This window comes from Pseudophryne corroboree, chromosome 11 (assembly GCF_028390025.1).
Source record: "Pseudophryne corroboree isolate aPseCor3 chromosome 11, aPseCor3.hap2, whole genome shotgun sequence".
In the NCBI taxonomy this organism is placed as follows: Eukaryota; Metazoa; Chordata; class Amphibia; order Anura; family Myobatrachidae; genus Pseudophryne; species Pseudophryne corroboree.
Window position 1 is genome coordinate 37,189,124 of NC_086454.1, and position 27,416 is coordinate 37,216,539.

The 27,416-nt window shown below is 48.6% G+C and overlaps 1 protein-coding gene across 2 annotated transcripts in view; it reads left to right on the plus strand.

Moving 5' to 3' along the window:
- LOC134970406 (vitamin D 25-hydroxylase) overlaps positions 1-26,632 on the plus strand; it is a 39,446-nt gene extending 12,814 nt beyond the window's left edge. For both annotated transcript variants that reach the window (XM_063946476.1, XM_063946477.1), the window contains exons 2-5: positions 7,231-7,372; positions 8,841-9,473; positions 17,878-18,207; positions 25,966-26,632. In XM_063946476.1, coding sequence (XP_063802546.1) covers positions 7,231-7,372; positions 8,841-9,473; positions 17,878-18,207; positions 25,966-26,141 — 1,281 coding nt within the window. In that variant the 3' untranslated portion in view covers positions 26,142-26,632. The remainder of the gene's footprint in view (positions 1-7,230; positions 7,373-8,840; positions 9,474-17,877; positions 18,208-25,965) is intronic.
- Positions 26,633-27,416: the final 784 nt, after the last annotated feature.

A 27,416-nucleotide genomic window follows, 5' to 3' on the forward strand; every position in this document is an offset into this window, starting at 1 on the left:
TTGCTAGTTGGATGTGTAATACAATTCAGCTTGCACATTCTGTGGCAGGCCTGCCACAGCCAAAATATGTAAATGCCCATTCCACAAGGAAGGTGGGCTCATCTTGGGCGGCTGCCCGAGGGGTCTCGGCTTTACAACTTTGCCGAGCGGCTATTTAGTCAGGGGCAAACACGTTTGTAAAATCCTACAAATTTGATAACCTGGCTAAGGAGGACCTGGAGTTCTCTCATTCGGTGCTGCAGAGTCATCCGCACTCTCCCGCCCGTTTGGGAGCTTTGGTATAATCCCCATGGTCCTTTCAGGAACCCCAGCATCCACTAGGACGATAGAGAAAATAAGAATTTACTTACCGATAATTCTATTTCTCGGAGTCCGTAGTGGATGCTGGGCGCCCATCCCAAGTGCGGATTATCTGCAATACTTGTACATAGTTACAAAAATCGGGTTATTATTGTTGTGAGCCATCTTTCAGAGGCTCCACTGTTATCATACTGTTAACTGGGTTCAGATCACAGGTTGTACAGTGTGATTGGTGTGGCTGGTATGAGTCTTACCCGGGATTCATAAATCCTTCCTTATTGTGTACGCTCGTCCGGGCACAGTATCCTAACTGAGGCTTGGAGGAGGGTCATAGGGGGAGGAGCCAGTGCACACCACCTGATCCTAAAGCTTTACTTTTTGTGCCCTGTCTCCTGCGGAGCCGCTATTCCCCATGGTCCTTTCAGGAACCCCAGCATCCACTACGGACTCCGAGAAATAGAATTATCGGTAAGTAAATTCTTATTTTTTTTTATTTTATTTTTTCCCCCACAACCACCATTCATAACGAGGAGCCGATTTAATTAGTTGCAGGTTCCGTTCCCTATGTATGTGAGTTAACATTAGGAATATGCATGTGGGTTAACATTAGGCACATTCATGGGTTATTTTCATGAAGTGTGTTCCCAATTCCCTTGCAATTCAGTTAAGAAGAGTGGGAAAATTATCTGGAACCCCCAAAAAGTGTCAATTAAGGTAGCGGGACAATGGGAGGCTGTTCGTGGGCAAAAGCAAAGTACTGGGGGCTTTTATATGGTATCAAATGAAAAATGATTGCAGTATTTTGGGGTTCATTTAAGCATCTCTATAGTGATATGTATGTGTGCTTAGACAAGTTGTAAAAAAAAAAACCTTGTATCTCCCAACTGCAACGTCTAAAACACCTTTCCTGTCCATACAAAACCCAACATACATTCCCCACATCATGTACACCTCCATACGTATGAAACTCGCTCTTCTTCCCATGTGAGTTGATGTATTGTAAAATGTGGAACGATGTTTGATCATAAAGGGGGAAAAACCCAGCAATAATTAATATGCTTCACAAGCACAAAATATAGTAGATGGCAGTTGGGTACGACATGGTTCAAAGGTCAACAGGCAAAAGGTAGACAGTTGGTAAGGTCGATAAGGTCAAAAGGTCGACACATTTTAAAAAACATTTTGGGTGGCATTTGGTATGTCTAACCATATGTAAGCATAATCAGTGGATTTGCGACCCTGTCAACCTAATGCACGCCTACCCCACATGGGGATCGGTATGAAATACCTCCAATCAAAATCCCGACGGTCGAAATCCCGACAGCAATTGACCGACGGTCAAAATACCGACATGGACAAAATACCGACATGCAAAATGCCGACAGGTCAAAATACCGACATGCGATTTTCACTGGGTTTTTTTTGTGTATGTCGACATGGACACCATATAAGTGTACCTCGTCGGCTCGCTGCGCTCGCCATGCTTCAGGCACGGTGCCTCGCTGTGCTCGGCACACTATTATACTCCCCCTCCAGGTCCACTGGGATGGTTTCAATGAAAAACTCACGTCGGCATTTTGACCTGTCGGCATTTTACATGTCAGTATTTTGACCTTGTAGGTAATTTAAATGTCTGTATTTTGTACATGTTGGGATTTTGACCGTCGTTCAATTGCTGTCGGGATTTCGACCGTCAGGATTTTGATTGGAGGTAAATTGACTGCTTCCCCCCACATGGGGTTGACCTATTGAAGGTTGACCTATACATTGGAACCCATAGGTGCCCAATTACCCAGCCATTGTGCGATGTAACCCACAGTGCCCTTTACGTGGACACTCGTGCATGCTCAGAGAACAGATCACACACAGATACAGCATTTTAAATATTAAAATATCAAGGTTTTGAAAGATCCTTTTCCAGCGAGATGTTTTCTGTGTAATAGTTGTAGGATCTCCTCCAATATAACAATAGTGAGGGGAAAAATGATAGTGTACTGTATATAGGTATTCCTTACTCTCCATGCTCTGCCGCCAGTGCACCCACATGTATAATGTTCATGTGCTGGCGTCCTTATGCAATTTGCTGTCACTGCTATGTTCCCGGATTCCACAGTGCAAGGTCTGGCTAGGACAGGACACATGATGAAATCTCAGCTGTTTGTACAGTGTATGGAGGTCAGAGGCCTAGCGAGATGTTACATGTATGCTCCAGTATATGTACTACTGTGTACTGCTGTACTAAACATTCTGCCACCTGTAAAAGTGCACACTCTGGCCCTGATTCAGTAAGGTTCGCTTATATGATCCTTGCTGCAGTTTCCCAACGGTTGAGAAACCGCGCACACGCAGAACCCGTTCTGCGCATGTTCAAAACGGGTTCTGCGATCACATCAACATGCCTGATTGACATGTTGCCCCCATTTTCCCGGGCGTGGCGAGGCCAAGCACTGCATCACGAGATGCAATTTCTTTGGCCTCGCAAGCCGCTACTGCGACGGCAAGCCCTGAGTAAGCTCAGGCTTGCTCAGCCTGCTGTCTCGCAATGTTCATCCCATATTCGATCGCATCACAAATTTTTGCATTTGCATTGCTAAGGGTTGCACTTGCAAAGCTGCGCAGTTGCAATCCTTACTGAATTAGGCCCTCTACACTATTGGCTACGCACCTTTTCTTATTTTCACCATCTTATACATTCATAGGGGTAATTCAATAGTTTTTTTTTGGGTGGCCATAAATAATGGGCACCTGGCGGAGCTATTCAATTGTATTAGTGATCGTTGTGACTGCATTACTTATCGCCCTTGTCGCACCCAAATGCCTCAGATTTAGATGTGTAAAGTGGCTAGACCTGGGCAATGCATTCAAACAGCAGTAAATGGCACCCAACTCCTGGTTTACTGTACTTGTTCTTTATTGTCTTGAACTGTAAGTGCTGTTTTGCTCATTTGCTCTAATGGGTGCTGTGGATCCCTTGTGACACCATATAAATAAAGGATAATGGTAATAATAAGTATGGGTGTCACTTATGGCTTGTAGAGCGGACTGTCATGGGCTGTTAATCGTAAAGGTTTACAAAACAATAAAATAAAGGTTTTCCTATGCACTTGTAAGTAAGGGAAGGATGAGCTGTAAGTACTGAAGTAACGGCTTCCCTTTAAACTTGGAACCTATTGCTTGGCCTGCGGTTGGTGCATAACTATGATTCTGTTTCTTAAAATACATTTTCTCCCTCACAAACATAGTTTAATTGATTAGAATTTTGAAGGTTCACAAGGTAGAGCCACAATAACACCGTCGCATTTCCTATACTTCTAATGGGAAATGTGATCTGCCCAAAAATCATATTGTAAAAAATAAATACTGGACGAAGCCATGTGATAATAATGCTATCTTCAGATATCATTAATAGGGCATCTCTCCGTTTCCCTTACAGCCTTCCTTGCCTACTAGCAGTAAAGGCTGAGCTCGGATCCAGCCCCTATGATCAGCCATGTTTGTCTGATAGACCACAATCTGATCACTATGTAAAAAAAAAAAAAGCTTTGTCCCTGCATGCGATAATATATATATATCCTTGCGATGTATTCAAATATCGTATTGCAGATTTGCCCGAATTCATCACATTCCATCTACATCCAAGATGCAGATTGTGATAAATATGCCCTATAGAGTTTACACAAAGTGCATAAAAAGGGCAGATGCCAAACGTTCTACAACATACAAAAACTTTCACCTATAGCAATTGGATGGCGAGTTACATAAACCAACTGTTGCAGTCCCAAAGATAAAGAATGGTTGATCAAAATCAGTCCAATTAATCCTGGGGGATCCTGATATTAATTAGTTAAGTAGGCTCATTATGGGTTTGGTGTAGATTTGAACCAATATTTACAGCAACAATATAGGGTGAAGTGGTATATTGACAATAAAAGGACTCCGTATGAAGATCAATAGCCACCCAGCAGACTAGTGGTAAGGTAACATTCTATCCGTCTGGTAAGTGTGTACAGGACACCAGTCACTCCAGAAATTTATAATCCGTCACAAACCCCACCAGATATGAGTGTGGTGCGGCGCCAGCTCCTCCTCCCCTTTCATATCATCCGCATCCCACAGCTCCTCCTCCGCTTTCATATCATCAGCATGCCACAGCTCCTCCTCCCCTTTCATATCATCAGCATCCCACAGCTCCTCCTCCCCTTTCATATCATCAGCATCCCACAGCTCCTCCTCCCCTTTCATATCATCAGCATCCCACAGCTCCTCCTCCCCTTTCATATCATCAGCATCCCACGGCTCCTCCTCCCCTTTCATATCATCAGCATCCCACAGCTCCTCCTCCCCTTTCATATCATCAGCATCCCACAGCTCCTCCTCCCCTTTCATATCATCCGTATCCCACAGCTCCTCCTCCCCTTTCATGTCATCAGCATCCCACAGCTCCTCCTCCCCTTTCATATCATCAGCATCCCACAGCTCCTCCTCCCCTTTCATATCATCAGCATCCCACAGCTCCTCCTCCCCTTTCATATCATCAGCATCCCACAGCTCCTCCTCCCCTTTCATATCATCAGCATCCCACAGCTCCTCCTCCCCTTTCATATCATCAGCATCCCACAGCTCCTCCTCCCCTTTCATATCATCAGCATGCCACAGCTCCTCCTCCCCTTTCATATCATCCGTATCCCACAGCTCCTCCTCCCCTTTCATGTCATCAGCATCCCACAGCTCCTCCTCCCCTTTCATGTCATCAGCATCCCACAGCTCCTCCTCCCCTTTCATATCATCAGCATCCCACAGCTCCTCCTCCCCTTTCATATCATCAGCATCCCACAGCTCCTCCTCCCCTTTCATATCATCAGCATCCCACAGCTCCTCCTCCCCTTTCATATCATCCGCATGCCACAGCTCCTCCTCCCCTTTCATATCATCCGCATGCCACAGCTCCTCCTCCCCTTTCATATCATCCGCATGCCACAGCTCCTCCTCCCCTTTCATATCAGCATGCCACAGCTCCTCCTCCCCTTTCATATCATCAGCATGCCACAGCTCCTCCTCCCCTTTCATATCATCAGCATGCCACAGCTCCTCCTCCCCTTTCATATCATCAGCATGCCACAGCTCCTCCTCCCCTTTCATATCATCAGCATCCCACAGCTCCTCCTCCCCTTTCATATCATCAGCATCCCACAGCTCCTCCTCCCCTTTCATATCATCAGCATCCCACAGCTCCTCCTCCCCTTTCATATCATCAGCATCCCACAGCTCCCCCTCCCCTTTCATATCATCAGCATGCCACAGCTCCTCCTCCCCTTTCATATCATCAGCATCCCACAGCTCCTCCTCCCCTTTCATATCATCAGCATCCCACAGCTCCTCCTCCCCTTTCATATCATCAGCATCCCACAGCTCCTCCTCCCCTTTCATATCATCAGCATGCCACAGCTCCTCCTCCCCTTTCATATCATCAGCATGCCACAGCTCCTCCTCCCCTTTCATATCATCAGCATGCCACAGCTCCTCCTCCCCTTTCATATCATCAGCATGCCACAGCTCCTCCTCCCCTTTCATATCATCAGCATGCCACAGCTCCTCCTCCCCTTTCATATCATCAGCATGCCACAGCTCCTCCTCCCCTTTCATATCATCAGCATGCCACAGCTCCTCCTCCCCTTTCATATCATCAGCATGCCACAGCTCCTCCTCCCCTTTCATATCATCAGCATGCCACAGCTCCTCCTCCCCTTTCATATCATCAGTATCCCACAGCTCCTCCTCCCCTTTCATATCATCAGTATCCCACAGCTCCTCCTCCCCTTTTATATCATCAGCATGCCACAGCTCCTCCTCCCCTTTCATATCATCAGCATCCCACAGCTCCTCCTCCCCTTTCATATCATCAGCATCCCACAGCTCCTCCCCTTTCATATCATCAGCATGCCACAGCTCCTCCTCCCCTTTCATATCATCAGCATCCCACAGCTCCTCCTCCCCTTTCATATCATCAGCATCCCACAGCTCCTCCTCCCCTTTCATATCATCAGCATCCCACAGCTCCTCCTCCCCTTTCATATCATCAGCATCCCACAGCTCCCCCTCCCCTTTCATATTATCAGCATGCCACAGCTCCTCCCCTTTCATATCATCCGCATGCCACAGCTCCTCCTCCCCTTTCATATCATCAGCATGCCACAGTTCCTCCTCCCCTTTCATATTATCAGCATCCCACAGCTCCTCCTCCCCTTTCATATCATCAGCATCCCACAGCTCCTCCCCTTTCATATCATCAGTATGCCACAGCTCCTCCTCCCCTTTCATATCATCAGCATCCCACAGCTCCTCCTCCCCTCTCATATCATCAGCATCCCACAGCTCCTCCTCCCCTTTCATATCATCAGCATCCCACAGCTCCTCCTCCCCTTTCATATCATCAGCATGCCACAGCTCCTCCTCCCCTTTCATATCATCAGCATCCCACAGCTCCTCCTCCCCTTTCATATCATCAGCATCCCACAGCTCCTCCTCCCCTTTCATATCATCAGCATCCCACAGCTCCTCCCCTTTCATATCATCAGCATGCCACAGCTCCTCCTCCCCTTTCATGTCATCAGCATGCCACAGCTCCTCCTCCCCTTTCATGTCATCAGCATCCCACAGCTCCTCCTCCCCTTTCATATCATCAGCATGCCACAGCTCCTCCTCCCCTTTCATATCATCAGCATGCCACAAGCCTACTGCTGCTCAATCACCTTACCGCAGCCGCGTTTCCTCACTTGTATGGGACTGTTTGCCAGGGAGGAAGTGCGGAGCTGGTGTTGGAAATAACGGTCCCGTATTCCCAAACTCACTACCTGTGATGACCAAATGTAATAATTGATGTAATGATTTGTCTGTTCACCTAATGGCACTGCCCTCTTCTTATCTTCTCAGATATTCAGTTTGGACTTAGGGGGCATCTCTACAATAGTTCTGAACGACTACGATGCGGTGAAAGAATGCATGGTGCGCCAGAGCGATGTCTTCGCCGACCGCCCGTCCCTCCCGTTGTTTCATAAGCTGACTAAAATGGGAGGTAGGATTTATCGCCCAATATGTTTTTCTATGGCAGAGATTTTAGCTTTAGAATCAATCGTAAGGGGCTGCAAAACACTGCACCTCATTACACACCTGGCACAAACATTTCCCTTGCACGCTGGCAACAATAGACAGGAGCATTGTGAGAAATTAGGGGTCCTGTGTGCAAGATATTTGCATGCCCCCTCTCCCCAGCAATATGGCGCCGAGATGTCCTGTGCTGCAGCCAGTCCCATGTCTAGAGATTGGGTGGGGGGGGGGGGGAAACTGTACAGGAAAACTCGCTAAGGGTATATTTACTAAAGTGCGGGTTTATGGAAGTGGAGACGTTGCCCATAGCAACCAATCAGATTCTGCTTATTTATCTAGCACCTTTCGGGAGATAGTAGCTACAATCTTTTTGCTACTGGCAACATTTCCACTTCTATAAACCAGCACTTTAGTAAATATACCCCTTAGTATCTGAATCATTGCCGTCCTAGGCATTATCTTTTGTTATTTAAGACTAGGGTCAGATTTATCAAGCCTTGGAGAAAGATAAAGAACAAACCAATCGGCTCCTGTCATTTTTCAAACACAGCCTTTAACATGGCAGTTAGGAGCTGATTGGCTGGTACTTTATCTCTCTCCACTTTATATCCCCCACAGAAGTGAAAATACCCGCTTCCAGCTGCAGGATTGGCATATAAATGTTTTTACTGGTCTATTCTGAGCAACATCTAAAGGGCCCTACACATTGAGCGATCCGCCGCCAAGCTGCCCGACGGCGGATACAGGCGACCCGAAGGGGTGGGGGGGCAGTGACGGGGGGAGTGAAGTTTCTTCACTCCCCCCGTCATCCGGCTCCATAGAAGTGCAGGCAAATATGGACAAGATCGTCCATATTGGCCTGTATGCACAGGCGTCGGGGCACCAGCGATGAACGAGCGCCGGTCCGCACATCGTTCATCGCTGGAGCCTCCACACTCAAAGATATGAATGGTATCTCGTTCATTAATGAACGAGATCGTTCATATCTTTGAGTATTATCGCCCAGTGTGTAGGGCCTATTACACTGCATAGGCACTCTACCAGACATAGGGGCTGATGGAAAGTGGGCATATAAATTACATTACTCAAAAGAACCATGTACAGAACAATAGTGTATCGTTGCCTCTGTTTAATTAACCTACTACTAGTTACCTTATGCTAGTTGCAAAGATGTGACTCACCCGGGTGTATTTGCGCTTGCATGTTTGTCTGTATGGCCTTCACACTGAGCGTTGCCTACGTGAGGCCGCATCCTCCCACCTCTGTAGTCACAAGGGGCCGATGCTCCCATATAGCGGACGGCTCTCCATAACCCCCACTATGCTTATTGTGTGTCTGTCTGTGCACGTATACTATGCCGTTAATTACACCAGCCCATAAGATTCGAGCCTATCTTATTTTGTAAAGAGAGGACATGATATATTTTCTCTTCTCAGGCCTCCTCAATGCAAAGTTTGGGCGATGCTGGACGGAGCACCGTAAGCTGGCGGTGAGCTGTTTCCGCAACTTCGGGTACGGCCAGAAGTCCTTCGAGAACAAAATCTCAGAGGAATCCTTGTTTTTCCTTGATGTCGTGGACACACATAAAGGGAAGGCGTTCGATCCGAAGCATCTAATAACCATTGCCGTCTCCAATGTCTCCAACCTGATCTTGTTTGGGGAGCGCTTCCGCTACGATGATAATGAGTTTCTGCATATGATCGAAATCTTCAGTGAGAATATAGAGCTGGCGACCAGCGCCTGGGTGTTCCTGTACAACGCCTTCCCGCTCATTGGCATTCTGCCCTTTGGGAAGCACCAGCAGCTTTTCAGGAACGCTTCAAAGGTCTACGACTTTCTCCTTCAAATCATCAATCGTTTCTCAGAGCACCGCACGCCGCAGTTGCCGCGCCATTTCATCGATGCATATCTGGATGAGATGGAGAGGAGCGCAGCAGATCCAGAGAGTACGTACTCCACGGAGAATCTCATCTTCTCGGTCGGGGAACTGATAATTGCTGGGACAGAGACCACAACCAATGTTCTGAGATGGGCAATTCTCTTCATGGGCCTCTACCCCAATATACAAGGTGAGAGCAAATTATGCGCACATAAGTGAGTGGTGGTGTAGGCCGGAGGGCGGGCCTCAAGGCACCACAACGATCCAGGTTTGATCTACGCTGATGTCGTGCCTGCCGGCAGCTATTCATATGTTGCCGCCGATGGGCACGACATCAGCGTTTCAGCTCGCTACCCCCCAGGGGGGGTGGCAAGCTGAAATGCGCTAAAAGTGACACGTTTGGGCGCCCAAACTGGATTTTTTGCGTCGCACCCAATAACATAGTGGGCGGGAGGGGGAGGAAACATTTGATCGAAACGCACTTGACTACATCTACCCCGGTACCTTATGTGTAACAGTGCTGTAAGCCTGTTCGGGCGCATCTGATGCGGCCGCTTTAACAGAATTTTTTATTTTTTGTTGGTCGGTCTGGTCTAACTGATGCAGTATGGTATCAGAAAGACGCCATCTGCCATTTGAAAACTGGTAGTACACTGTGTAGCAACTCAGTACGCCATGTTGCGTCTTGGTGCACACAAAAGGCACACCGTGCGTCAGATCAGCGATAGGTAAATGTAGCATACAGAATTACCTGAAGGACCTACTATTGGGTCACAGAAATCACTATTTGAGCCTCTTGAATCCTTCTTCTTTTTTTTTTTTTTTTTTTTTTTAAATGCCAAAACTGAAAGAGGTTTTACTGGCCATTGTCTCCGCCATAAAGGTAACGGATCTGGCCGATTTATCTTTCAGGTCACTGTATCTTGTCTTTTCTCTATCGTCCTAAGTGGATGCTGGGGTTCCTGAAAGGACCATGGGGAATAGCGGCTCCGCAGGAGACAGGGCACAAAAGTAAAGCTTTTACAGGTCAGGTGGTGTGTACTGGCTCCTCCCCCTATGACCCTCCTCCAGACTCCAGTTAGATTTTTGTGCCCGGCCGAGAAGGGTGCAATTCTAGGTGGCTCTCATAAAGAGCTGCTTAGAGAGTTTAGCTTAGGTTTTTTATTTTACAGTGATTCCTGCTGGCAACAGGATCACTGCAACGAGGGACAGAGGGGAGAAGAAGTGAACTCACCTGCGTGCAGGATGGATTGGCTTCTTGGCTACTGGACATGAAGCTCCAGAGGGACGATCACAGGTACAGCCTGGATGGTCACCGGAGCCACGCCGCCGGCCCCCTCACAGATGCTGAAGCAAGAAGAGGTCCAGAATCGGCGGCTGAAGACTCCTGCAGTCTTCTTAAGGTAGCGCACAGCACTGCAGCTGTGCGCCATTTTCCTCTCAGCACACTTCACACGGCAGTCACTGAGGGTGCAGGGCGCTGGGGGGGGGGGGGGCGCCCTGGGAGGCAAATGAAAACCTTTAAAAAGGCTAAAAATACCTCACATATAGCCCCAGAGGCTATATGGAGATATTTACCCCTGCCTAAATGTACTAAATAGCGGGAGACGAGCCCGCCGAAAAAGGGGCGGGGCCTATCTCCTCAGCACACGGCGCCATTTTCTGTCACAGCTCCGCTGGTCAGGAAGGCTCCCAGGTCTCTCCCCTGCACTGCACTACAGAAACAGGGTATAACAGAGAGGGGGGGCAAAATAAATGGCAATATATTAATATAAAAGCAGCTATAAGGGAGCACTTAATCATAAGGCTATCCCTGTCATATATAGCGTTTTTTGGTGTGTGCTGGCAGACTCTCCCTCTGTCTCCCCAAAGGGCTAGTGGGTCCTGTCTTCGTATGGAGCATTCCCTGTGTGTCTGCTGTGTGTCGGTACGTGTGTGTCGACATGTATGAGGACGTTATTGGTGTGGAGGCGGAGCAATTGCCAAATATGAGGATGTCACCTCCTAGGGGGTCGACACCAGAATGGATGCCTTTATTTGTGGAATTACGGGATAGCGTCAACTCGCTTAAGCAGTCGTTTGCCGACATGAGGCGGCCGGACACTCAATTAGTGCCTGTCCAGGCGCCTCAAACACCGTCAGGGGCTGTAAAACGCCCCTTGCCTCAGTCGGTCGACACAGACCCAGACACAGGCACTGATTCCGGTGGTGAAGGTGACGAATCAACCGTATTTTCCAGTAGGGCCACACGTTATATGATTTTGGCAATAAAGGAGATGTTACATTTAGCTGATACTACAGGTACCACTAAACAGGGTATTATGTGGGGTGTGAAAAAACTACCAGTAGTTTTTACCGAATCAGAAGAATTAAATGACGTGTGTGATGAAGCGTGGGGTGCCCCGATAAAAAACTGCTAATTTCAAAGAAGTTATTGGCTTTATACCCTTTCCCGCCAGAGGTTAGGGAGCGCTGGGAAACACCTCCTAGTGTGGACAAAGCGCTAACACGCTTATCAAAACAAGTGGCGTTACCCTCTCCTGAGACGGCCGCACTTAAAGATCCATCAGATAGGAGGATGGAAAATATCCAAAAAGGTATATACACACATGCAGGTGTTATACTACGACCAGCTATTGCGACTGCCTGGATGTGCAGTGCTGGGGTAGTTTGGTCAGAGTCCCTGATCGAAAATATTGATACCCTGGACAGGGACAATATTTTACTGTCGTTAGAACAAATAAAGGATGCATTTCTTTATATGCGTGATGCACAGAGAGATATCTGCACACTGGCATCACGGGTAAGTGCTATGTCCATTTCGGCCAGAAGAGCTTTATGGACACGACAGTGGACAGGCGATGCGTAGAGGAGTTATTTGGGGTCGGTCTATCGGATTTGGTGGCCACGGCTACGGCCGGGAAATCCACCTTTCTACCTCAAGTCACTCCCCAACAGAAAAAGGCACCGACCTTTCAACCGCAGCCCTTTCGTTCCTTTAAAAATAAGAGAGCAAAGGGCTATTCATATCTGCCACGAGGCAGAGGACGAGGGAAGAGACAGCAACAGGCAGCTCCTTCCCAGGAACAGAAGCCCTCCCCGGCTTCTACAAAAGCCTCAGCATGACGCTGGGGCTTCGCAAGCGGACTCGGGGGCGGTAGGCGGTCGTCTCAAGAATTACAGCGCGCAGTGGGCTCACTCGCAGGTAAATCCCTGGATCCTGCAGATAATATCTCAGGGGTACAGGTTGAAATTAGAGACAGAGCCACCTCGCCGTTTCCTGAAGTCTGCTTTACCAACGTCCCCCTCAGAAAGGGAGACGGTTTTGGAAGCCATTCACAAGCTGTATTCTCAGCAGGTGATAGTCAAGGTACCTCTTCTACAACAAGGGAAGGGGTATTATTCCACTCTTTTTGTGGTACCGAAGCCGGATGGCTCGGTAAGGCCTATTCTAAATCTGAAGTCCTTGAACCTGTACATAAAGAAGTTCAAGTTCAAGATGGAGTCACTCAGAGCAGTGATAGCGAACCTGGAAGAAGGGGACTTTATGGTATCCTTGGACATCAAGGATGCGTATCTCCACGTTCCAATTACCCCTCACACCAGGGGTACCTCAGGTTCGTTGTACAAAACTGTCACTATCAGTTTCAGACGCTGCCGTTTGGTTTGTCCACGGCACCTCGGGTCTTTACAAAGGTAATGGCCGAGATAATATTTCTTCTTCGAAGAAAAGGCGTATTAATTATCCCATACTTGGACGATCTCCTAATAAGGGCAAGGTCCAGAGAACAGCTAGAGATGGGTTTAGCACTATCTCAAGAGGTGCTAAAGCAGCACGGATGGATTCTGAATATTCCAAAATCCCAATTAATGCCGACAACTCGTCTGCTGTTCCTGGGGATGATTCTGGACACAGTTCAGAAAAAGGTTTTTCTTCCCGAAGAAAAAGCCAAGGAGTTATCTGACCTGGTCAGGAACCTCCTAAAACCAGGAAAGGTGTCTGTACATCAATGCACAAGAGTCCTGGGAAAAAATGGTAGCTTCTTACGAAGCAATCCCTTTCGGCAGATTCCATGCAAAGGGATCTGTTGGACAAATGGTCAGGGTCGCATCTTCAGATGCACCTGCGGATAACCCTGTCGCCGAGGACAAGGGTATCCCTTCTGTGGTGGTTGCAGGAGGCTCATCTATTGGAGGGCCGCAGATTCGGCATGCAGGATTGGATCCTGGTGACCACGGATGCCAGCCTGAGAGGCTGGGGAGCAGTCACACAGGGAAGAAATTTCCAGGGAGTGTGGTCGAGCCTGAAAAAGTCTCTTCACATAAGCATTCTGGAACTAAGAGCAATCTACAATGCTCTAAGCCAGGCGGAACCTCTGCTTCAAGGAAGACCGGTGTTGATCCAGTCGGACAACATCACGGCAGTCACCCATGTAAACAGACAGGGCGGCACAAGAAGCAGGAGGGCAATGGCAGAAGCTGCCAGGATCCTTCGCTGGGCGGAGAATCACGTGATAGCACTGTCAGCAGTATTCATCCCGGGCGTGGACAACTGGGAAGCAGACTTCCTCAGCAGACACAACCTTCACCCGGGAGAGTGGGGACTTCATCCAGAAGTTTTCCACATGCTATTAAACCGTTGGGTAAAACCAATGGTGGACATGATGGCGTCTCGCCTCAACAAAACACTGGACAGGTATTGCGCCAGGTCAAGAGATCCGCAGGCAATAGCTGTGGACGTGCTGGTAACACCTTGGGTGTACCAGTCGGTATATGTGTTTCCTCCTCTGCCTCTCATACCAAAGGTATTGAGGATTATACGGCAAAGAGGAGTAAGACTAGTGGCTCCGGATTGGCCAAGAAGGACTTGGTACCCGGAACTTCAAGAGATGGTCACGGACGATCCGTGGCCTCTACTTCTGAGAAGGGACCTGCTTCAGCAGGGTCCTTGTCTTTTTCAAGACTTACCGCGGCTGCGTTTGACGGCATGGCGTTTGAATGCCAGATCCTAAAAGGAAAAGGCATTCCAGAAGAAGTCATTCCTACCTTGATAAAGGCAAGGAAGGAAGTCACCGCGAAGCATTATCGCCGTATTTGGCGAAAATATGTTGCGTGGTGCGAGCAGCGGAGTGCTCCGATGGAGGAATTTCAACTGGGTCGTTTTCCTACATTTCCTGCAATCAGGATTGTCTATGGGTCTCAAATTGGGATCTATTAAGGTTCAAATTTCGGCCCTATCAATATTCTTCCAAAAAGAATTGGCCTCAGTCCCTGAGGTCCAGATTTTTATCAAAGGAGTACTGCATATACAGCCTCCTGTGGTGCCTAAGGTGGCACCGTGGGATCTAAATGTAGTTTTAGATTTCCTCAAATCCAATTGGTTTGAACCACTAAAGAATGTGGATTTGAAATATCTCACATGGAAAGTGACTATGTTACTGGCCCTGGCTTCGGCCGGGAGAGTATCTGAACTGGCGGCTTTGTTTTATAAAAGCCCTTATTTAATTTTCCATTCGACATAGGGCAGAGCTGCGGACGCGTCCGCATTTTCTCCCTAAGGTGGTATCAGCGTTTCACCTGAACCAGCCTATTGTAGTGCCTGCGGCTACAGACGACTTGAAGGACTCAAAGTTGTTGGACGTTGTCAGAGCCTTAAAAATATACATTTAAAGGACGGCTGGAGTCAGAAAATCTGACTCGCTGTTTATACTGTATGCACCCAACAAGTTGGGTGCACCTGCTTCTAAGCAGTCGATTGCTCGTTGGATTTGTAACAAAATTCAACTTGTACATTCTGTGGCAGGCCTGCCACAGCCAAAATCTGTTAAGGCCCATTCCGCAAGGAAGGTGGGCTCATCTTGGGCGGCTGCCCGAGGGGTCTCGGCATTACAACTCTGCCGAGCAGCTACGTGGTCAGGGGAGAACACATTTGTAAATTTTTACAAATTTGATACCCTGGCAAAGGAGGACCTGGAGTTCTCTCATTCGGTGCTGCAGAGTCATCCGCACTCTCCCGCCCGTTTGGGAGCTTTGGTATAATCCCCATGGTCCTTTCAGGAACCCCAGCATCCACTTAGGACGATAGAGAAAATAAGAATTTACTTACCGATAATTCTATTTCTCGGAGTCCGTAGTGGATGCTGGGCGCCCATCCCAAGTGCGGATTATCTGCAATACTTGTACATAGTTATTGTTAACTAATTCGGGTTATTGTTTAGGAAGCCATCTTTCAGAGGCTCCTCTGTTATCATACTGTTAACTGGGTTTAGATCACAAGTTGTACGGTGTGATTGGTGTGGCTGGTATGAGTCTTACCCGGGATTCAAAATCCTCCCTTATTGTGTACGCTCGTCCGGGCACAGTACCTAACTGGAGTCTGGAGGAGGGTCATAGGGGGAGGAGCCAGTACACACCACCTGACCTCTAAAAGCTTTACTTTTGTGCCCTGTCTCCTGCGGAGTCGCTATTCCCCATGGTCCTTTCAGGAACCCCAGCATCCACTACGGACTCCGAGAAATAGAATTATCGGTAAGTAAATTCTTATTTTCGGAATGGCAGAGCTGGTTTCCGTCACGGTGGTTTCAGAAATCCACCTGAACTAATGTCTTGTTCTCACTTTGGGACAAGAACTAGCCCCACAGATGTGGTTAAGAGTTCTCTCTCTCTCTCTCTCTCTCTATCTATCTATCTATCTATCTATCTATATATATATATATATATATATATATATATATATAACAAAGCACTTGGTCTGGCACTCCTCGTTCCCGCAGGGTAACAGCTCCGGTGCCCTCCCTGAGCTGGCAGGCTCTGTATAGGTTGGTGGAAGGCGGCACTCAGGAGACTTTCACAAATGTAGAAAAACGTGCTTTATTGTGCGTCTACGTTTCGGGAGTCGCACTCCCTTCCTCAGGACACAGCAAAACAAAGTGCCAAACAGTGCAAATACAATACTTAAATAACTTACCAGCCCCTGACTCATCAATCTGCTGGCCGTGTTGGAGATTGATGAGTCAGGGTCTGGTAAGTTATTTAAGTATTGTATTTGCACTGTTTGGCATATATATATATATATATATTTATTTATTTTAAATAAAAAATGTACATTTTGCCTCAATACGCCACGCAGTGGGAGACGTCTGGCATAAGTGAGCTGACGGGTCCTGTGCAATTTCATTAGCGTCGGGCGTCTTCTTTTGCTGAATTTGCGTCTTATACACATCACTATGTGAATAAGATGCACAAGCAGACTCTGCTGATTACAATGCTATGCAACATTACTATATTCTGTGTGTGTGATCACGCCTGTATCTGCATACAAAATGCTACATTACAGTGTTTTCTAGGGAAATACTGTAGTGTACGTATGCAGATACAGCCACGGGCACGCACATAATATATGCGTGCCACATGGCATGTTAATCAGCAAAAGCTGATTGTGCATCACATCGATTTGTGAATAAGTCACATTTTAATGGAAAAAGTCACCACAGCGGGGGGGGGCTAGATGTAAATGGACACATATGTGGATTGTCCTCCGTATGTAGAACCAGTAACATCATTAGTCTATATGACATGCACAAAAGCCAGAGGCCACCAGAGGCAGGGTGGCTGAACGCTACCGTCACACAGGTTTATATGTCTGAGAGTACTTTGGTTCCAGATAATATTTTGTCCCACTGTATGAGTTCCTGTCATTGAGCCTCATTTCAGCAGTCGTGCTGAGTGGCAACCTGGTCCCTCAATACTTTTACCAAATTCTACAGATTCAGTGTCTTTATAGCCAAAGACTATAGGGCGGAACATTTGTGTGCATCAGTTTCCCAGCATACCCTGCCTTTAGGGCAGCTTGGAACATGAATGAATAATAAAAAGGATTTTTGTACTTTAGTTAAATCCATTCCTACTCCCCCCTTCCCCCCCCACCGATTTCTGGATTCTGATTGCTTGTACTGTTCTATCCTATGGTCCCTTTAGTCTGTGAACTGTCCTCTGATTGGTGGAGAGGTATAGAGGGGAGGAGACAGTTTAGTTTATGTTAAGTGCCTACTCCTTTACCGACGCCTTCTACACCCCAAGGTTAGCAGTGTCAGGTGCTTCATGGCAGGAATTTATACTGGTCAAGCAAAATGCCTAAATATGGGGTTATCGGAGTATCCCTTTCTGATCTGAGGCACGAGGTTCCATGCCTGTTTTTCCATGGCACACCTACGTTTTTACTTAACAACTCTGCAAATTATGCATTTCATATAAGTAACATGTATATAAACCAGATGCATTGAACAAATATAACCAGGCTTGTATATAGGACTTTGTCTGAGACAGTACCATTGTGGGTGTAGACAGCTGTGTTCCTGACCGCCCTGAATTGTGTGACGTGTAGCTCAGTACTGTATATGCTCAGATGAACCTTCCTAAAATGTCAGAAGCAAGTCCATGGCCATTTATAAGGGGAAAATGGGGACTGTTGTTAAAAGTGATTATTTTTGTTTGACACCCACAACCCCCTCCCCACTACTCTGCTGTTCTGCTGAGAAATGGAATTGTGTAGAACCATCGCTAAGCTTTCACTCTTCTGCTTTTCTGTATATCAGGTCAGATTCACAGAGAAATTGACTTAGTGGTTGGACCAAATAGGATCCCAGTGTTTGAAGACCGGTCTAACATGCCTTATACTGAGGCCGTACTGCACGAAATACTGAGATTCTGCAACATCGCCCCCTTGGGGATTTTCCACGCTACTTCCAGAGACACCGTCGTGCGAGGGTATTCAATCCCAGCAGGCACCACGGTCATCACTAACCTGTACTCTGTGCACTTCGATGAGAAATACTGGAGTGATCCAGAAATCTTCTATCCAGAGAGGTTTTTGGATAGCAGCGGACAGTTTATCAAGAAGGAAGCCTTTGTCCCTTTCTCGTTGGGTAAGTGCTCTATCTCCATAGCAACCGCTTCTCTATCGGCTAATGCCGTTATGTATCTGTATGTTGTGTTAGTAGGGGCAATGAGCCCCATACAGAGGTGGATGCAGTTGCAGTCACATGTACGCAGTGCCAATACAAATTTATGCTAATGTCACACCGGCTGCGAATCTACTCCTTTGCTTTGTGCAAATAATTGCACCAGAATGTCCATCAAAACAGGACTCTGGTGACACTGCGTCTTTGGGTGCAGTTGCTGGCAGCGACGCACGCACGTCCAAGTAGCCACCCGTTATCTTCCAGGAACACCCACTGACATTGCCCCTCTCTGCATTATATTCACACTGCGTTCACCGATAGTAACCATAGGCACACATGCGCAATGTCCGCTTACCTCCGACATCGATATTGCATCCATCTGTGAATTAGGCCCAGTGTTTCCTCCGACAAGGGACAAAATGCCGACGTCGGAATCCCGACCACAGACATCCCGAACGTAAGTATGCCGGGAAATCCTAGGCTTAGACCGCTGTGGGGAAGGGAGGGTTAGGCGTAGGCACCCCCTGGAGAAGGTTAGGCAGCGGGGAAAGAAGGGTTAGGCTGTGGGCAAAGGAGGGTTAGGTTGCGGGCAAAGGAGGGTTAGGTTGCGGGGAAGGGAGGTTAGGCTTTGGCTGCGAGGAAGGGAGGGTTAGACTGTGGGGAAGGGAGGGTTAGGTTTAGGCTGCAGGGAAGGGAGGGTTAGGCTGCGGGGAGGGGGGGTTAGGGTTAGGCTGCGGGGAAGGGAGGTTTAAGCTGCAGGGAAGGGAGGGTTAGGCTGCAGGGAAGGGAGGTTAGGCTTCGGCTGGGAGGAAGGGAGGGTTAGACTGTGGGGAAGGGAGGGTTAGGGTTAGGCTGCGGGGAAGGGAGGGTTAGGCTGCAGGGAAGGGAGGGTTAGGCTGCAGGGAAGGGAGGGTTAGGCTGCGGGGAAGGGAGGGTTAGGCTGCGGGGAAGGGAGGTTTAGGCTGCGGGGAAGGGAGGGCTAGGCTGCGGGGAAGGGAGGGCTAGGCTGTGGGATGCGGGGGTAGGTTTAGGCACCACCGGGGAGGGTTAGGATACAGGAAGGGAATGTTAGGGTAAGGGGGGAGGTTAAGCATATCTATCTGACCCCAGTCGGGACCCTCTCAGCATCAGGATGCCGGCTTTAAACGCTGTGCTTTAAAATAAACTTTCTCTGACGTCCTAGTGGATGCTGGGAACTCCGTAAGGACCATGGGGAATAGCGGCTCCGCAGGAGTCTGGGCACAACTAAAAAAAAAAGCTTTTAGACTACCTGGTGTGCACTGGCTCCTCCCACTATGACCCTCCTCCAAGCCTCAGTTAGATTTTTGTGCCCGGCCGAGCTGGATGCACACTAGGGGCTCTCCTGAGCTCTTAGAAAGAAAGTATAATTTAGGTTTTTTATTTTACAGTGAGACCTGCTGGCAACAGGCTCACTGCAACGAGGGACTAAGGGGAGAAGAAGCGATCCTACCTGCTTGCAGCTAGCTTGGGCTTCTTAGGCTACTGGACACCATTAGCTCCAGAGGGATCGACCGCATGTAACTGGCCTTGGTGTTCGGTCCCGGAGCCGCGCCGCCGTCCCCCTTACAGAGCCAGAAGCAAGAAGAAGTGACTTCTGTCTTCACCAAGGTAGCGCACAGCACTGCAGCTGTGCGCCATTGCTCCTCGTACACACTTCACACTCCGGTCACTGAGGGTGCAGGGCGCTGGGGGGGGGGGGCGCCCTGAGCAGCAATAAAAACACCTTGGCTGGCAAAACAATCACAATATATAGCCCCAGAGGCTATATATGTGATAATTACCCCTGCCAGAATCCTTAAAAAAGCGGGAGAAAAGTCAGCGAAAAAGGGGCGGAGCTATCTCTCAGCACACTGGCGCCATTTCTCCCTCACAGTTCCGCTGGAAGGAAGCTCCCTGACTCTCCCCTGCAGTCTACACTACAGAAAAGGGTAAAAAAGAGAGGTGGGGCACTAAATTTAGGCGCAGTAAATATTATAGCAGCTATAGGGGACATAATTCCGTTAGTCCCTGCATTATATAGCGCTCTGGTGTGTGCTGGCATACTCTCTCTCTGTCTCCCCAAAGGGCTTTGTGGGGTCCTGTTCTCTATTAGAGCATTCCCGGTGTGTGTGCGGTGTGTCGGTACGGCTGTGTCGACATGTTTGATGAGGAAAATTATGTGGAGGCGGAGCAGATGCCCATAGAAGTGATGTCACCCCCTGCGGGGCAGACACCTGAGTGGATGGTTTTATGGAAGGAATTACGTGCAAGTGTCGACTCCTTACACAAAAAATTTGACGACATGCCAAATGCGGGACAGCCGGCTTCTCAGCTCGTGCCTGCCCAGGTGTCTCAAAGGCCATCAGGGGCTCTAAAACGCCCGCTACCTCAGATGGCAGACGCAGATGTCGACACGGATACTGATACCAGTGTCGACGACGATGAGTCAAATCTAATGTCCACTAGGGCCATTCGTTGCATGATTGAGGCAATGAAGGAGGTATTACACATTTCGGATATAAACCCAGGTACCACTAAAAAGGGTATTATGTTTGGGGAGAAAAAACTATCCGTAGTTTTTCCCCCATCTGAAGAATTAAATGAAGTGTGTGAAGAAGCGTGGGCTTTCCCCGATAAAAGATTGGTAATCCCTAAAAAATTACTAATGGCGTTCCCTTTCCCGCCAGAGGATAGGGCACGTTGGGAAACACCTCCTAGGGTGGATAAAGCGCTCACACGTTTGTCTAAAAAGGTGGCACTTCCGTCTCCGGATACGGCCGCCCTAAAGGAGCCTGCGGATAGAAAGCAGGAGGCGATCCTGAAGTCTGTATATACACACTCAGGCATTATACTTAGACCAGCTATTGCGTCAGCATGGATGTGCAGTGCTGCCGCTGCATGGTCAGATTCCCTGTCAGAAAATATTGACACCCTAGATAGGGACACTATTCTCCTAACCATAGAGCATATAAAAGACTCAGTCTTATACATGAGAGATGCACAGAGGGAGATCTGCCGGCTGGCATCTAAAATAAGTGCATTGTCCATTTCTGCTAGGAGAGGCTTATGGACTCGGCAGTGGACAGGGGATGCAGATTCCAAAAGGCACATGGAAGTTTTGCCTTATAAGGGTGAGGAGTTATTCGGGGATGGTCTCTCAGACCTAGTTTCCACAGCGACAGCTGGGAAATCAGCATTTTTACCCCAGGTTCCCTCACAGCCTAAAAAAGCGCCGTTTTATCAAGTACAGTCCTTTCGGACCCAGAAAACTGGCGAGGAAAAGGCGGGTCCTTTCTGTCCAGAGGCAGAGGTAGGGGAAAAAGGCTGCAACAAACAGCAGGTTTCCAGGAGCAAAAGTCCTCCCCCGCTTCTTCCAAGTCCGCCGCATGACGGTGGGGCTCCACAGGCGGAGCCAGGTACGGTGGGGGGCCGCCTCAAAAATTTCAGCGATCAGTGGGCTCGCTCACAGGTGGATCCCTGGATCTTGCAAGTAGTATCTCAGGGGTACAAACTGGAATTCGAGGCGTCTCCCCCCCGCCGTTTCCTCAAATCTGCCTTGCCAACGACTCCCTCAGGCAGGGAGGCTGTGCTAGAGGCAATTCACAAGCTGTATTTCCAGCAGGTGATAGTCAAGGTGCCCCTACTTCAACAAGGACGGGGTTACTATTCCACACTGTTTGTGGTACCAAAACCGGACGGTTCGGTGAGACCCATTTTAAATTTGAAATCCTTGAACACATACATAAAAAAGTTCAAGTTCAAGATGGAATCGCTCAGGGCGGTTATTGCAAGCCTGGACGAGGGGGATTACATGGTATCCCTGGACATCAAAGATGCTTACTTGCATGTCCCCATTTATCATCCTCACCAGGAGTACCTCAGATTTGCGGTACAAAATTGCCATTACCAATTCCAGACGCTGCCGTTTGGACTGTCCACGGCACCGAGGGTGTTTACCAAGGTAATGGCGGAAATGATGATACTCCTTCGAAAAAGGGAGTTTTAATTATCCCGTACTTGGACGATCTCCTAATAAAGGCGAGTTCCAGGGAGCAGTTGTTGGTAGGAGTAGCACTATCTCAGGAGGTGCTACACCAGCACGGTTGGATTCTGAATATTCCAAAGTCACAGCTGGTTCCGACGACACGTCTACTGTTCCTGGGAATGATTTTGGACACAGTCCAGAAAAAAGTGTTTCTCCCGGAGGAGAAAGCCGAGGAGCTGTCATCTCTAGTCAGAGACCTCCTGAAACCAAAACAGGTGTCGGTGCATCACTGCACGCGAGTCCTGGGAAAGATGGTGGCTTCTTACGAAGCAATTCCTTTCGGCAGGTTCCATGCCAGAATCTTTCAGTGGGACCTGTTGGACCAATGGTCCGGATCGCATCTTCAGATGCATCGGCTAATAACCCTGTCTCCAAGAACCAGGGTGTCTCTGCTGTGGTGGCTGCAGAGTGCTCATCTACTAGAGGGCCGCAGATTCGACATACAGGACTGGGTCCTGGTGACCACGGATGCCAGCCTTCGAGGCTGGGGGGCAGTCACACAGGGAAGAAACTTCCAAGGACTATGGTCGAGTCAGGAGACTTCCTTGCACATAAATATTCTAGAACTAAGGGCCATTTACAATGCCCTAAGTCAGGCAAAACCCCTGCTTCAAAACCAGCCGGTACTGATCCAGTCAGACAACATCACGGCGGTCGCCCATGTAAACCGACAGGGCGGCACAAGAAGCAGGACGGCAATGGCAGAAGCCACAAGGATTCTCCGATGGGCGGAAAATCACGTGCTAGCACTGTCAGCAGTGTTCATTCCGGGAGTGGACAACTGGGAAGCAGATTTCCTCAGCAGGCACGACCTCCACCCGGGAGAGTGGGGACTTCATCCAGAAGTCTTCACACTGATTGTAAATCGTTGGGAACGGCCACAGGTGGACATGATGGCGTCCCGCCTAAACAAAAAACTGGAGAGATATTGCGCCAGGTCACGGGACCCTCAGGCGATAGCGGTGGATGCTCTAGTGACACCGTGGGTGTACCAGTCAGTTTATGTGTTCCCTCCTCTGCCTCTCATACCAAAGGTACTGAGAATAATAAGAAAACGAGGAGTAAGGACAATACTCGTGGTTCCGGATTGGCCAAGAAGAGCTTGGTACCCGGAACTTCAAGAGATGATCTCAGAGGACCCATGGCCTCTGCCGCTCAGACAGGACCTGCTGCAGCAGGGGCCCTGTCTGTTCCAAGACTTACCGCGGCTGCGTTGACGGCATGGCGGTTGAACGCCGGATCCTGAAGGAAAAGGGCATTCCGGAGGATGTCATTCCTACGCTGATTAAAGCCAGGAAAGATGTAACGGTAAAACATTATCACCGCATATGGCGAAAATATGTTGCTTGGTGTGAGGCCAATAAGGCCCCAACAGAGGAATTTCAGCTGGGTCGATTTCTGCACTTCCTACAGGCAGGAGTGACTATGGGCCTAAAATTAGGCTCCATTAAGGTACAGATATCGGCTCTGTCGATTTTTTTCCAAAAAGAACTAGCTTCACTACCTGAAGTTCAGACATTTGTAAAAGGAGTGCTGCATATTCAGCCCCCCTTTGTGCCTCCAGTGACACCCTGGGATCTCAACGTGGTGTTGAATTTCCTAAAATCACATTGGTTCGAACCACTAAAGACCGTGGATCTAAAATATCTCACGTGGAAAGTGGTCATGTTATTGGCCTTGGCTTCGGCCAGGCGTGTATCAGAATTGGCGGCTTTGTCATTTAAAAGTCCTTATCTGATTTTCCATATGGATAGGGCAGAATTGAGGACTCGTCCCAAGTTTCTCCCTAAGGTGGTATCTGCTTTTCACTTGAACCAACCTATTGTGGTGCCTGCGGCTACTAGCGACTTGGAGGATTCCAAGTTACTGGACGTAGTCAGGGCCTTGAAAATTTATGTTTCCAGGACGGCTGGAGTCAGGAAAACTGACTCGCTATTTATCCTGTATGCACCCAACAAACTGGGTGCTCCTGCTTCTAAGCAGACTATTGCTCGCTGGATTTGTAGCACAATTCAGCTGGCGCATTCTGCGGCTGGACTGCCGCATCCTGAATCAGTAAAAGCCCATTCTACAAGGAAGGTGGGCTCATCTTGGGCGGCTGCCCGAGGGGTCTCGGCTTTACAACTTTGCCGAGCTGCTACTTGGTCAGGGGCAAACACGTTTGCAAAATTCTACAAATTTGATACCCTGGCTGAGGAGGACCTTGAGTTCTCTCATTCGGTGCTGCAGAGTCATCCGCACTCTCCCGCCCGTTTGGGAGCTTTGGTATAATCCCCATGGTCCTTACGGAGTTCCCAGCATCCACTAGGACGTCAGAGAAAATAAGAATTTACTCACCGGTAATTCTATTTCTCGTAGTCCGTAGTGGATGCTGGGCGCCCGTCCCAAGTGCGGATTGTCTGCAATACTTGTACATAGTTGTTGTTCACAAAAGGGTTATTGTTATGAGCCATCTGTTGAGAGGCTCAGTTAAATTTCATACTGTTAACTGGGTATAGTATCACGAGTTATACGGTGTGATTGGTGTGGCTGGTATGAGTCTTACCCGGGATTCAAAATCCTTCCTTATTGTGTCAGCTCTTCCGGGCACAGTATCCTAACTGAGGCTTGAAGGAGGGTCATAGTGGGAGGAGCCAGTGCACACCAGGTAGTCTAAAAGCCTTTTTTTAGTTGTGCCCAGACTCCTGCGGAGCCGCTATTCCCCATGGTCCTTACGGAGTTCCCAGCATCCACTACAGACAACGAGAAATAGAATTACCGGTGAGTAAATTCTTATTTTTAAAAAGTGTTTTCCGATTACGGATATACAGACGCCAGAGCATGTAAGTGATCTGGTCTGCGCTGTGGTGTATGAAGCATCTGATTGGATGTACGGTGAGTTAGCGCCCTGGCATCCGGATTCTCTCTGAGTTTCTGTATATTTGTAATGGGGGAGGGCTCCTGCCTTTCTGATAATTAGGGGAAGGGGAGCTTCTGTAACATACCTCCTGCCTCTCTGATAAGGGGAGCTTCTGTAACATACCTCCTGCCTCTCTGATAAGGGGAGCTTCTATAACATACCTCCTGCCTCTCTGATAAGGGGAGCATCTGTAACATACCTCCTGCCTCTCTGATAAGGGGAGCTTCTGTAACATACCTCCTGCCTCTCTGATAAGGGGAGCTTCTATAACATACCTCCTGCCTCTCTGATAAGGGGAGCATCTGTAACATACCTCCTGCCTCTCTGATAAGGGGAGCTTCTATAACATACCTGCCCCTGAATTGTACAGGGCTATTCTGTGAGCAGTCTCTAGTCACCCATTATTTTAATGAACGAACTTCCACCTAGAGTGAAGCTTCTGATTTTAATGTAAAGCCAGGCACACACTATCTAATTATCGGGGAGATCAGAAGATAACTGGCTTGATAATTGGTAGCCCGGCCAGTAAGTGGTTAAATGGTTTCCTGCGTACAACAATTACAGATTACCACGGGTAATAGGATACCCCCCATTGTCTGGGGTTTGGTTCCTTGCAACAGCAGTTCCGTCTTTTTACCCAACTGTTAAGTGACTTGAGTTTTGTGCCAGGGAAAAGAGTGTCTGTCTGGGTTGTGGTTCCGTGTGCTGGCAGTCGCGTCTCTTTACCCCATTGTTAGCGACTTCAGCTTTGCGCCAGTAACCGTCTCTTGTGTCACAGGGAGAAGACACTGTCTGGGGGAGCAGCTGGCCAGGATGGAACTGTTCCTGTTCTTCACAGCGCTGCTGCAGAGATTCCACTTGCACTTCCCACATGGGTATATCCCAAATCTGAAGCCAAAGCTGGGTATGACGCTGCAGCCTTACCCATACCCCATCTGCGCCGAGAGACGCTAGATATGCAAACTAGCTGCACACCAATCTACTTAGTCAGCGAACAGCTCAGATTTTTCTGTGCAGGAGAGTGCAGTGTTCTAAAGCAAGCATATGCTCAGCAGAGTGAGTGGGAAATCCTGTCACTGGGTGATTCAGCTGGCCGAATTTCCCATTCAGTATGATGTCAGGCTGCTAAAGAGTATGGTCACTGTATAACACTGCATTTCCTGGTCAGAGAATGGTGGCGTTCCAAAACTCCCATCAGACATTGGAACCTGGTTCTGGTATATATGTGTACGTGATATATACATGTATATACACACACACACACACACATATATATCTATCTCTCACAGCTCCTCCCACTCCGAAACCTCATCATGGTCGCTTCCAGCCTATGCAGGATGAAGATTTTACTAGTCCGAATAAATACACCGCCATCTTAGTCTGTAGGCATTTGTAATACATTTTCTCTATCGTCCTAGTGGATGCTGGGGTTCCTGAAAGGACCATGGGGAATAGCGGCTCCGCAGGAGACAGGGCACAAAAAGTAAAGCTTTTCCAGATCAGGTGGTGTGCACTGGCTCCTCCCCCTATGACCCTCCTCCAGACTCCAGTTAGATTTTTGTGCCCGGCCGAGAAGGGTGCAATCTAGGTGGCTCTCCTAAAGAGCTGCTTAGAAAAAGTTTAGCTTAGGTTTTTTATTTTACAGTGAGTCCTGCTGGCAACAGGATCACTGCAACGAGGGACTGAGGGGAGAAGAAGTGAACTCACCTGCGTGCAGGATGGATTGGCTTCTTGGCTACTGGACATCAGCTCCAGAGGGACGATCACAGGTACAGCCTGGATGGTCACCGGAGCCGCGCCGCCGGCCCCCTTGCAGATGCTGAAGTCAGAAGAGGTCCAAAATCGGCGGCTGAAGACTCCTGCAGTCTTCTAAAGGTAGCGCACAGCACTGCAGCTGTGCGCCATTTTCCTCTCAGCACACTTCACACGCAGTCACTGAGGGTGCAGGGCGCTGGGGGGGGGCGCCCTGGGAGGCAAATGTAACCTATATAAAGGCTAAAAATACCTCACATATAGCCCCCAGAGGCTATATGGAGATATTTAACCCCTGCCTGGATTCACAAAATAGCGGGAGACGAGCCCGCCGGAAAAGGGGCGGGGCCTATCTCCTCAGCACACGGCGCCATTTCCTCTCACAGCTCCGCTGGTCAGGACGGCTCCCAGGTCTCTCCCCTGCACTGCACTACAGAAACAGGGTAAAACAGAGAGGGGGGGCAAATTTATGGCGAT